General features: G+C 36.4%; 1 protein-coding gene across 1 annotated transcript; it reads left to right on the top strand.

The window, feature by feature from the left end:
* Nucleotides 1-8,476: 8,476 nt before the first annotated feature.
* LOC145307120 (uncharacterized) lies at nucleotides 8,477-11,009 on the top strand. Its single transcript, XM_080149473.1, has 4 exons — nucleotides 8,477-8,701; nucleotides 9,007-10,034; nucleotides 10,298-10,614; nucleotides 10,876-11,009. Exons 1-4 carry the CDS (start codon nucleotides 8,599-8,601, stop codon nucleotides 10,928-10,930), a joined length of 1,503 nt encoding a protein of 500 aa, XP_080005599.1. The 5' UTR covers nucleotides 8,477-8,598; the 3' UTR covers nucleotides 10,931-11,009.
* The last annotated feature ends 2,455 nt before the right edge of the window (nucleotides 11,010-13,464 follow it).

The raw sequence follows: 13,464 nt of genomic DNA, 5'->3' as shown, positions 1-13,464 counted from the left end.
AATATAGAAACAGCCAAAGACCTGCTCAAAAGTCATGAATTTCTGATGTTGAATATGATCCTTGATATAATGGGAATGTTGTCAAAAAGTTTAAGACTTCTATCCTATTATAAAAAGTACTAAGCTTTTTTGTTTGTAGCTAAGGATCTCGCTAACCACTGAACCGATATGGTTCTCCTTTAGAGGGAAGCTTCTTATAGGCCCTGACATGGTTTTATTCTATTTCATTTTTATGAATAAGTCTGGGTATGGTTTTATGCTATTTTTCTGCCGTTCCATATCACTTTGTATTTGAGCCCCTAGATGCTAGGGGCGCAACCGCTAGTCTTTTATAGGATCCTAGAAAATCACGTTTCCCTCTATTGATTTCTTACGGACAGATGGAGATATGAAATTCTATGTAGAGAAGCTTCGCTACTAAAAAATAGGAGTGGAGATTATAAAATAGTTTATTTCCTCCGGGCAAATTTGATTTTTATAAGCTCGACGCAAATTTGATTTTTTTTTGATAATCAAAATCCCAAGCGAGTAGAAGGGCGGTGTATTCACCCTCCTGATAAAATTAAGGGGGTGGATGCAAGGGCGTCCGAGCTGTTTAATTTTTTTTTTTTTGGGGGGGGGGGTAAAAATAGAAAAATTGGGGGTGCCTACGGAGGGGGGGGGGGGTTAATCTTTTAATCTTACAGGCAATCTTTTAAATTTTTTTTTTTTAGGGGGGGGGGTAAATTCAAAACTTTTCGGGGGGGATAACCCCCCTCCCCATTGGACTTCCTCGGGAGGTTGTATATTTAGTACATTTTGAAGTACTCATGTGTTAATTTAGGGAATGAAAGCTTTATTATTGAATAGCAATATTATGTGCCAATTTAGTCCTCCCCCTGCCCTATAATTTTTAACATTTTGTGTGTGAAATGTCAAAAGTTTACATGATTTATAAAACTAAAGGGTTTGAATTAAAATTCTTGGTAGTACCTATTTAATAATTAAATCAATGTGAGGAATAGTTATTTATCACATTGTTTTATGAACAGCTTTCCGTCGATATAAAAAATTTATAATTTTAAGATTAAAACCACTTTGTTTAGCCCCGAGATGCCAAAGACATGGACTTAAAAAAACTGGTTTTAATATTACTATAGTTCATTTTTACATTCGTATAAAACTGGATATAATTCATCGCTATACACAATTTTTCAGTATTGATGAGAACCGGTTCTAGTCCACCGGATATTAATCAGTTTTGAAGCAGTACTGGAAAAAAAAAACTTATGTTTATCATAAATTGGGAGCAAAAGGTGCAACACTGCCTGTCTGATGTATAGTATAGAGAGTATATCGGGTTATTATGAACGTGAGTTCAGGTCTTGTGGTGGCCTAAATGTATTTGTACAATGAGTAAAGCAAGTCAGTCACTCACTTACAAGTAATACTACCTTGGGATCTAAAGGGATAAGACAATGGCCGACAAATTGGTGTACTGTACTGTACATCACCAATGATGATAAACAAAATTACCCCTTCTCTAGATTACAATTAGTGGTTGAAACGTTTGGACACTCAACAAATAAAACCAACTATTCAATTTTTTTTTAAATCCCCAAGATTGTTAAGCCAATGCAATGATAAGAAAATGTTATGATATGACTTTATGACATTTGGACTATTATAATAAACAGCGCAATGTTCACTCCCTCCCCCCACTAAAAAAAAACAAGAAATTAATTATTAACGTAAATGTATAGTAATATTATTAAGTAATAATTTTGTTGTGTATGTCCGTTAAAATCTCGTAAATGGTTGTACTGATTATTTGGAAGGTTAGTATTAGTCCAGGGCAGGATTTAGGCTTTTTGCGGCCCCCTTACACCTCCTGTAAAAATTTCCTTGGAAAATATTTCATTGTCCTTGTAAAATGAACGTTTCTGTTTTATTTTTACGGAGCTCTGAAAAAAGGGATTTTCCCGATCTTTTCAAAAAACCTGATTTTTTTGTGATGCATTTTTGCACACATAAGCTAACTAAATGCTAAGCAATTTTTTTGGTGTGTGATTTCATTTTATAATTTAATCTTAATATCCTTATGATAAAGTAACAGGATGTCTGTCTGTTTGTTTGTGCCGAAGGATCTCGCTAGCCCCTAAACCCGATACGGTTCTCCTTTACATAGCTTCTCATAGGTCTTTGAAAGGTTTATAATTTTTTTTTGTGGGAGGGTAGCACCACCCTTCTAATATAAATCGCTCCTAGAAAAAAAGCACTCCCTCCGCCCCAATTTTTTAAACTAAACTTAAAAGGGGGGGGGGGGGAGGCCCAGGGGCATACAACCCCAAAAAAACAAAAATTCCCCCCCCCCCAATTTTTTTTTTGTAGCGATGCTACTCTATAATTCACTTTGTCCGTCAGTCAGTCCGTCCGTAACGCTATGGGGGAAATGGGATTTACTCAGCTCCTATAAAAGATAGAAAGCTGAAATTTTTTGACAACATTCCCATCATTAAAGAGCACAACTAACTATAAAACATCAATGGCGGTCGGACGGCTTTTTAGCAGGTTTTAGGCTATTTTTTTATTTTCCACATTTTTCCTCATATCTTTGGTGTTTATAGTCCGATTTTCAAAATTTTTTCAGTAAGATATATCAAAATTAAATTTTCCGTCGTTTGGAGAACAAACAATGACGGTCAGACTGCCTTTTTGCAGGTTTTTGGCTATTTTTATATTTTTTACATTTTCCCCCATATCTTTGGTGTTTATGGTCCGATTTTCAAACTTTTTTCAGTTTAAGATATAAAAATTAAATTTCCTATCGTTTAAAGAAAACAACAATGACGGTCAGACTGCCTTTTTGCAGGTTTTTGGCTATTTTTATATTTTTTACATTTTCCCCCATATCTTTGGTGTTTATGGACCGATTTTCATAACTTTTTCAGTTAAAGATATCAAAATTAAATTTCCGGTCATTTGAAGAAATCAACAATGACCGTCAGTCCCATCCACGAAATTTTGTGCTTCGCTACTTATGGATGTTGTCATCCTTGTTACTATTCTTTTTAAATCTAAAATAAAAATGTGGGTTATCAAATTCAACTCCCCCCTCCTCAAGAGGCCTCCAGGGACGTATCCTCTAGTATAAATAAAAATAGGGCTTTAGAATTGAGAAATAAACATGTCAATAAAGTCAGCTTTTACATAACGTAAACATTTTGGTTGAACCAAAATGATTATTGTCCGGGGTTTGTGTGTGTGTGTGTGTTCGCGCGCGTATGCGCACTTTCTGCTAATATTAGGTTGTTTACATTTTTTTCAAAGAAAAATAAATATTATCTATAATACAAAGAAGTACGATGTCTGTCTGTCTGTCCGTCTGAACAGTATCCACTGAACTGATTGTGATCTACTCTCCAGAGAATATGCCTACTGGTCTTGTGGTACCTGATTTTAAGCTATTTTCTTGGGTGGTGGGACACCCCCAACCCACCAAAAAATGGAAACCCCCCCCCCCCAATTTAAACACAAAAATAGGTTAATTAAACCTCTTGGGGCAAAGCCCCTAGAGGCTAGGGGCGAAGCCACTAGTCTATAATACAAAGTAGAACGATGTCCGCCTGTCCGTCTGAAGCTTAAGATCTCAGTAACCACTGAACCAATTTGGCTCTACTCTACAGGAAATATATCTACCGGTCCTGTGATGGTTTTAAGCTATTTTCTTGGGGTGTGGTAAAAAAATTAAAAATCCCACCCTCCCCTCCCCTCAAAAAAGATTTTCTGTTTCTTTTTAAATTTAAATAACACAAAAATAGGTTGATCAAACTCTTGGGGCAAAGCCCCTAGAGGCTAGGGGCGTAGCCACTAGTCTATAATACAAAGTAGAACAATGTCTGTCTGTCCGTCTGAAGCTTAAGATCTCGGTAACCACTGAACCGATGGGATTCTACTCTTCAGATAATATATACCTACTGGTCCTGTGATGGTTTTAAGCTTGGAAGGTTTTGTTTTTTTTTCATAAAAGATTAATAAAAAGGGTTATATAATTAAAACAACGATACAAACGGTAGGACAAACGAACATTAACACTTGTAGATCTCAGAACTGTTTAAGCCGAATTTCATGTATAAGTCTAAACAAAATTGTAAGTAAATTTGTTGCAAAACTACTTAGATACAGGATACTGTTTAAAAACATACTTACATTTATAGGATTTTAAAGATGCTTCGCTTATAACATTGTACCTTGTTGTATTAGTAATCAGTATTCCAAAAATTAGATCAATTGGATAATTTAATCACATAAAAAATTTATGTTAAACAAGTTAAAATCAACATATATAAAATGTAAGAATGTCCATAAACAGTATCATGTATCTAAGCAGTTTTGCAACAAATTTACTTACAATTTTATTCATACATACTCATTAATATTTTGCTTATTTAGTTCTTTCACTCTTACAAATGTTAATGTTCGTTTGCCCTTACATTTCAGAGCTTCGCTTTTATGTATGTTGTCATCCTTGTTATGTAATATCCCAATGATTCTGATTCATTTACATTCTCCAAGTGGGGGATATTGTGGGGATATAAAATATTATCTACAGGGTCGCTCAAGATATTTAAAAAAAACTTAATTATGAATTCAAAAATCCACTAACGATAATTTAAAAATCCGCCAAAATATGAAGAAAGTCACGCAAAAAAATTCTGAATGAGATGAATAATCTTTCATTTTTATGACATCACATTGAGCGACTTTCTTCATCTTCCAAAAATGTCCATAACTACATAAAATTTTGTTGTTCAATATTAGATTTAAGAAAAATAAAGATTTTAATGCAATGTGTCAAGTACCGAAAAGTTCCAAAACTGAAATTAATCTTGAGCAAAACCGGTTTTAAATTTTACCTCTTCTGAAATTAAACCAATTCTCCTTTGGCATGATTTTAATTAAACGACTCTATCCCACATCAAATTGTCTATTAAAACGGTGAAAATTAAGCCTTGGGCGGCGAAACGGTAGATTTACTAAAAGTTCTAAATAGTGAAATAAATTTGTCCCTTGATTATAGAGATGCTTTGCTTATAACACTATACCTTGTTGTAATAGGAATCAGTATTTAAAAAATTAGATAAATAGGATAATTTTAACATACAGCAGGGATGACAACATCCATAAAAGTGAAGCTCTGAAATGGTATGACAGAATCACATAAAAAATTTTGTCAAAAAAGTAAAAAAAAATAAGATTGTTTTAAATTGACGTACGGACATTCTGGTAACGATTATAGAGTTGGTACGCTTTCTAAGTCATACCTAACTGTTATAGGAATCATAAGGCAAAATTTGATATTGATAGGACAATTCTAACCTAACTGGAATTGACGGACGAACCAACCATAGTTATAGAAAAGCTTTGCTTTTAAAAGCATAAATTTTAAACAGCTGGCTTCTAATTATATAAAGAATTTTCCTGTATGGTGTCGAAACCGATTAATATCCGCTGGATTAGAACCGGTTCTCTACCATACAGAAAATTAATGTATAGCATCGTATTACAGACAATTTTCCTAGAATATTGAAATAAAAATCTAATACCAGGGCTAACAAAACTGCTTTTAATTTTATAATTTTTCAATCTACAAAAATCTGTCTACAATGCGATGTGATATGATAAATAACTATTATATAATTTATGTCTGAAATAATCCATTTATCTTCAAAGACCCTGTAGTATACAACAATGCATTACTTTTAATTCACCTATTAAAATGACTAATTCAGATAGTGAGTCATAAGTTTTATATCTAATTTTCTACAAGGAAATATCAGGGCGGGAGGGGACATTGGGCTGTTTTTGCACTTGTCCCCAAAGTTTTAAAACAGCTATTTCTTGTTCGTAGGCTCAATAGATTTGGTGACTTTTGTTGAATTATGATTGGTTAGTTCAACTTACTAAAACTTAATAAATGCATTCTATAGATGGGGTAATTTTGTGTTTTATCATTGGGGAAGTGCATCAATTTATCGGCCATTGTCTTATCCCTTTCAATAGAAAACAAGTTTGACAACATCCATAAATGCTCTTTAGTCAGATGATAAGACAGATGGATAATAACCTCAGACAAATCATTCTTTTACAATTTAAAAATTTGATTGAAAGTCTAAATCCTTATATAGCAATTTCTCTTTTCAAAAATTTTTATAAAAGGGACAAAGACACTAAAAAAATCAGCATGTGACGTCATAAAAATGAGGGATTATCCACCTCTTTTTAGGGGTTTTCTTTCCCACTTCTCATCTCCCTCATTTTTATGACGTCACATGCTGATTTTTGGAACGGCTTTCTCCCCCTACCCAAATTTGTTTAAATTTGAGGCTCAGTCACGGCTGAAACGCGGCTGTTGAGCCCTAATACTAACAATTGTATAGTATCAGAACTTTATAAGCAGAATCTAAAATAAATTGTAAGTTAATTTATTGCTAAATTGCTAAAATTCTGAATTCTTTTCTTAAAATATTGTTGCCAAAATGTTTTTAAAGAATCAGCATGTTTTAAATAGACTTACACAGGCTTTCTGGTAGATTATAGAGTTGCTACGTTCCTACCTAACTGTTACAGGAATCATAATGGCATGTTTGAAATCGATAGGACAATTCTAATGTGGCTGAATAAATTTTAAGAAGGATGGACTCTTATCATGAGAAAAAAAATCTTTGAAAATTGAATTTTTGATCTTGCCGTTTTGGAGATCTTACTGAGCATACAATAACATAGAGTGTCAGAACAGAATAAAGAGAATATACATATATAAGTCTTAAAAAATTTGAGTATAGTCATTTTCGTGACAATATCTCTGAAGGGGCAGCCCCTGCGGGGGGCCATAACCCTGCGGGACAATCACCTAACATAACTATAACCTATCCTAGATTTACATATAAAAAGCTACTGTGAAAATACGACAAAACGCCCCTTTGAAGAAAGCAATAAAAATTAGTAAAACTTAGTTTCTGAGTCAGCAATTAATATTAGGTGATTGTAAAGCTTTGGGTACCAGTGTAAATAACCAGGGAGGGAGGGGACATTGGGCTTCTTATTACACTAGTCCCCAAAGTATTATAATAACGTTTTCTTATTCGTTTGCATAACAATTTTTGGGGACTTCTGTAAATTTTAATTGGTTGGTTCATTAATATAAGTGTCTAAACGTTTCAACCACTATATCATAATCTATAGAAAGGGTAATTGTTTGTAACTCCATTGGAGATGTACATCAATTTATCGGCCATTGTCTTATCCCTTTAGATTCCTGGTTATTAAAAACCCAATGTCTCCTCCAACATAATTCGAGGTTTCGTGATGGATAAAAATAAACTGTGTGCGCATAGAATGCCGCGGCTTCGCTATTTCCCTCCCTAATATTTACTTCCAAAGACAAAGTAAAAACAGGTATTTGGTATTTGTTGTGCAATATGGTGGAATTTCAAAAAATACATTAAACGTGTCTCTAGGAGCATTTTGGCAAGCGGCCCAGGTCGTTCGGAATGAAACGTGGAAAGACAAGGATAAAAAGTCAATATGAGAAGTCTAAAGTAACACAGTTTGAGAGATCTTAAGCGAATTATGTGAGAAAATTCGCTCGTAGTATTGAATAAAAAGTAGAATGGCTGATATAGAAAGCCTGGAGAGCTAGCAGACAGAAAAAAAATTAAATTAACCTTAGTTGTCAGCTACGGCCGTTAGATGGCGGTAGAGAGACGTAGTATAGAGGGAGTACCTCTTGCGGCGGATTCGTGCATTATAATGATATACAGGCTATATGAAGCGGCAGGGGCCGACAATGATGTATAGGCACGTTTATATACTCTTAACTGAGTGGTAGTAGAGGAGGACTCTACGTAAGGCGGTACAGGCCAGATAAGTTTCTCAATTGCGGTAGGCAGATTGTGAGACGGAACGGTACAAGTTTAGATTAAACCACGAGGGGTGGTTGTTGTCAAGCTGAGCGCGAAAGCAAGTAGTCATACACACACACACGCACACACACACTTACACTCGGACTACAGGGGCCGAGAGAAAGCTCGCTGTTTTACTTCATTCTTTATCTGACCATTGAACGAACAACATCTAAATACAAAAGTGAAAGAATAAAGAATAAAGGATAGTGAAACATAGGTTTATGCTACAAAGTCGCTTGTGATATTAATCGTTTAAGTTTTTTCTAAAAATTTATTTTTCCCTCCCTCCCACTCCCTTAAATTTTTCATCAATATCTTTTAATTTTATAGCATTTTTTCTTTATATTTTTCCTTTTCATAATTCACCGATTTTCTTATGCACGTGGTTTTTGATAGGGCAATAATAGATAGTTTTATGATTCAAATTTCAAATTGGATGCTATAAGACTTAACCTAAAAAATTGTTATAAGGGTCATTTTTAATGTCGATTCGATTTATTTCTTTTAAATATTAATTTATTACTCATAATGCTTCGTTTATTTTATATGAGTTCATTCTAGATTTTTTGATTTATATTTTATATAAATTTTTCAGATTTTTTATCATAAGCCTTTTTGTTTCTATCTCATACGGCGCATATTTACACATAAAATGGCCGACGGTGAGGATGAGATGCAGTTGCCACATTTGGGCGATATAGCCCAGGAATTGCCGGCGTTTGAGGATGAAAACGGTTTCGAGCCTGTATCTCCAGGTATTATTTTAATTGACAGACCATTGGCTATTAAGTTCAGAGTTTTTCTTTTAGTCACGTATCATGATATAGATCTATGGTTATATACGTTACATCAATTCTTGCTTTTTAAAATTTTTTCGACTCGTGCATACACTTGTTTAAGGCACAATAATATATAAATATACTTTAGCTGGATTGCAAATCTGTCGACTAAATTCATGGATTTTCATGTTGGACATGTTTTGTTCAGCTTTAACCATTCAAAATAGCAGTTGCAATGTATAAATGAAAATTGATAATTGAAATAGTTTTTTATTTTTTAGCAGCGGACGTAGATGATGATCCCGCTGTTGATAGTGACGAAAGTGTCCATGATCAAGAGGATCAGATTGACGCCGCTCATGCGCAGTTCCATGAATCACAACCAGCTCCTATGATGGATGAAATTGCGGAGGCGGATCGAATGAATGATGGAAACGGAAGAGATCCAGCGGATTTGTTGGCCATGCTAGCTGATGATGCACCAATGGGAGCCAGACCGTTTCGGGTTTCCACACCTCTCATTCCAGCGGCTCAATCGTACATTCAACAAGAAAGGGCCAGATATGGTCAGCATGATCATATTAATAGAGTAGCACAGCAACACCCTCAGCATCTCCCACAGTGCCGGCCTGGTCCAGTTCATTATCCATCTCAGAATCAGGCAATGAATTTTAGTAATGTTAACATAAATGCGGCACCATATATGGCAGGAGGCGCGGCAGCTAGGCCCCAACCGCAGCAAAACGGCGAACGCATACGCCATAGGTCGGAGGAACTACCCAGAGTGCCGACAAAATCAGCTCAGCCTGTCATGCCTCCACGTGGTACGTGTCATGACCGAGGATCAGCGGCTGACAGGCCTTTATCTGTCGATAATTCGGGTCAGGTACCAAACAGTGCTCTTATAGACGTAATTCGCATGCTAGTCAGCGATAGAAATCAGAAAAACCAGCAGAGCGCCAGCGCTTCTCAGCCATCGACCAGCAATGGTGTTGGCAGCGTCCAGCAACAGCAAGTTCAGCAGCAGCAGAGGACTGGCTTACAAGCATCTCAAGCGGCCAATTTTCAACAGGCTACGCCGTTTCCCCAGGGGTGGCAGATGGTCGCGTTGCCGAGCAGAAGACTCGTCGCAGGTGTGCCTACAAAAACAAAGCCGCCCAGTTTCTGCCTAGTACACTATGCCGTCACGCAACAAACCAGATTGGGAAAAATAACTGAGGTCAACGCGCAGAATTGCCGTGACTCCAGTTATTTGAGGTTGATGCAGAAGACTGGTCTCGATCTATTATCTGTCCAAAATAATATCGAGGTAACATTATTACAATTATACGATAAAAAAGTCTCGTTCGCAGTTCTAGTTCCTTATTCTATTTTGCAGTTTCAATTTTTTAATTTCACAAGTATTGTGGCACTGAGATGTGTTTTTTATCCGTAATGCTGTAGATCTTAATAGGCACTAGAGCATTGTATCTGTACAATGTAATATTTGAGGTCATTGTTGTATATCACCATATCTGATTTAAGTAACATTTAAGTGTTATAAAATTTGTTACGTTTTAAACTATAATTTAGGACGCAGTCCGCGAGCTTTATAACATGTATTTGCCCCCCGAGGCCCACGCCGCCGTGCATCGCAGTATGGAGTTCTCGCTTATGGCAATCGAGCTGCTTAAGTTCATGAGCCTTTACACGAGTTTGGCGTTTACAAACAGCCCCTCTGTGGTTGTCAAGTTTGCCTGCAACGACAACCGTGAAGTTCTGCAGGGTGAGAGGCTAACCAGATTAAACACCTTGCGCAAGGAGCACGAAGAAAGTGAGAAGCGCAGACGGGACAGAGAGCGGGAGGCCAGACCATCTGCGAAACGCTTCACTGGCACGTGCCACAATTGGTAAGCGACAAAAATTTTTTAATATATCTTATTTACAGCCGATTTGAGTTTGTTGTAATAATAGTTGGATCTCGATTTTGCGTGGGCAATCAATGAATATGCCAAATAAATAATCAAGAATGTTTCTTTTCGAAAAATACATCGTTTAGTTTTTTAAACAAAAAAAAAAAAAAAAATATATTTGCAATTTAGCTTATCATTTAGCAGAGAGTTTCTTAGTTGTTAAATTCAGCCAATTTTAATGTTTTATTATATTTTCAGCCAGAAACAAGGCCATAGAGCCTCTCAGTGCACAGCTCCTAAGAAAAAGGACTGAAGCGAGGCTTCGAGTTCTCCGGCCATAGCGGCATATCCATCCACCAAAGCCGAGGAGCTCCTTATTGACGATGTTATCGCCCCGCTCGATGACGACAATTTAACTGACACAAATTCTATTGACTTTAACTCCAATGGTAATATTGAAAATGACGACAATATTTCTGTAAAAATTGTTACCAGTGACTTAGTCGTAAATTCTTTAAGTGACATTTCTGACCAAGATTTTGCGGCTTTTATTGACAAGGAAATTGACCGGTTGCAAGGCCTTGGTTTTGGTCCAGTTGCAGGAGGGATCCATGATCCAAAGGCTCAATTATTTTATAAACAAATTTTAAACGCCAGTGATTCAGTTTTAGAACTATTAAGATACGGTTATAAGCCGGACATAGTTACTCCTCTTCCTGAGGCGACAGATATCAGGAACAATATGAGCGCTTTACAAAACATTCAATTTGTTCAGGCAAAAACAGACAAATGGGTTAAGGAAAACATTGTTAGAAAAGTTGATTATAAACCTTATTTTGTAAACCCTTTGACGGTGGCGTCAAAATTGGATAGTGAGGGTAACGTGAAATTGCGCCAGTGTCTAGATCTGTCGCGTACACTGAACGATTGTTTAAGAAAAGTATCTATGAAAATGGAGGATATCTCCATGGTCCTTCCCAGAGTTACACCCGGCTGCTGGATGTCCGTGTTGGACATCTCAGCGATGTATTGCCATTTGGCATTACATCCAGAGTTCCGTGGTTTATTTGGTTTTGCGGTTGTCAACGCCTCCGGCACGCGGGAGTTCTATGAGTTTTTAACGCTGCCATTTGGCACAGGTTAGTTATTTTTATCATTTTCTAATTCTATCAATGGCATAAATTTTCGATACGCAAGTGCTAAAACGCATAAGGATAGCGATGTCTATTGTTTAATGAATACAATATGAAATGTATTTGACAGCTTCATGCATGCTGAAAACCAAAAAAAAACGAATGTATATTTTTTGTTTTTACATTTTGGTAGCGTTTTTCTTAAGAAACGATCGGGCGTCAAATTGAACTATACGTATTTATTCAAATTGATCCATAAGAATGCAATATTTTTTGTCAGGTCCAGCCACATACATAATGAATTCTCTGATAGTCCCCATACGAAGATTCTGCCACGCTCGAGGCATCGATTTATCGACATTTGTCGATGACTCGTTCAATTCAGCCTTGTCTAAGATTAAAGGATTGGCTAGCCTTAAGTTCATAAAATTCGTGTTCGAAAGCACAGGCTGGACGTTAAATTTATCGAAATGTGTCGGGCCTGCCACTTCTTTGTGTTACCTGGGTTTCAATTTAGACTCGATTTCCATGAGAATCAGTGCCCCTCTAATGAAGATAATAATTCTTACAAATGATATTAACGCTGCAATTTCAAAAGCCGATAAGGTTGGCGTAATACAGGCCAAAGAATTAGCACATATCCTTGGTGTATGTTGTCACCTTCTCCATTCTCATGGAAATATAATGAGAGTGGTGACTAGAGCATGTCAGCAGACACTTGGATTGACTGTTCAGGAGAAAGGATGGTCCGGGTCGTTAGTTATAAACGATAGAATGTTACAAGAATTCGAAATGTTGAAAGTTTACTTAATAAGGTGTGTACATTCGAGTTTTTTAGTTTTTGAAATGTTTTCAAAAAAAAAAAAAAAAATTTTTTGCAAATCCGACACAGTTGTGCATATATTTTTTCCCGGCATCTTACGAATGTATTGTTTTAAGCCTCGGTTAAGTTTTGACGTTCATTTAAATATGAGCTATACATTTACAATATTATTTGTTTTTATTTTAGTTTCAACGGACAACCTGTAAACAAGTGCAATGCTGTCATCAACATTATCCAACCTGCGAAGCAGGCAGTTTTGCTGGAAGCTGTAGATCCGCTAGACATCACGCAAATAGAGTCCATCATGGTCTCTGATTCGAGTGAATCTAGGGCTTATGTATTTGAAGCAGAACAACTTCGTTTTATAAAGGAGTTTCCCTTCGAATACGATGAAATGCAGCAGTCCAGTACACTGCGTGAGTTGTTGGCAGTTGTTAAAATGTTTGAACAGGAGTCCTTTCTCCAGCAAAATAGACACAAAACAGTGGTTTGGTGCACGGACAATCGCGGCTTAGTCAGCATTTTGAACCGCGGCTCTAGAGTAGAAATTCTACAGCGCCATGTGATAAATATCAAGCTAGTCCAGCTACAATTTGATATTATTCTCTTGCCAGTATGGCAGAGGAGGAGCACGTTGTTGCTCAAAATTGCCGACGAGGGATCTAAAGTAAGTAACACCGACGAGTGGTCGGTAGCTCTCGAGGACTATAATTTAATATGTGAGAAATTTATGGTTATGCCGGATATCGATCTTATGGCCAGCGCGGCAAATAAAAAATGTTCGGCGTTTTATTCAAAGTTACCGGATAAAACGGCATTAGGCACCGACTTTTTTATACAAGAACTGGATAATAAGCGCGTCATGTACATATGCCCTCCGGTCAAAGTTAT

The sequence above is a fragment of the Acartia tonsa genome, chromosome 15 (assembly GCF_053477335.1).
Source record: "Acartia tonsa isolate MP-2025a chromosome 15, ASM5347733v1, whole genome shotgun sequence".
Classification (NCBI taxonomy): Eukaryota; Metazoa; Arthropoda; class Copepoda; order Calanoida; family Acartiidae; genus Acartia; species Acartia tonsa.
The sequence above is the reverse complement of the archived record's forward strand: the minus strand, read 5'-3'. Positions and strand labels throughout refer to the sequence as shown.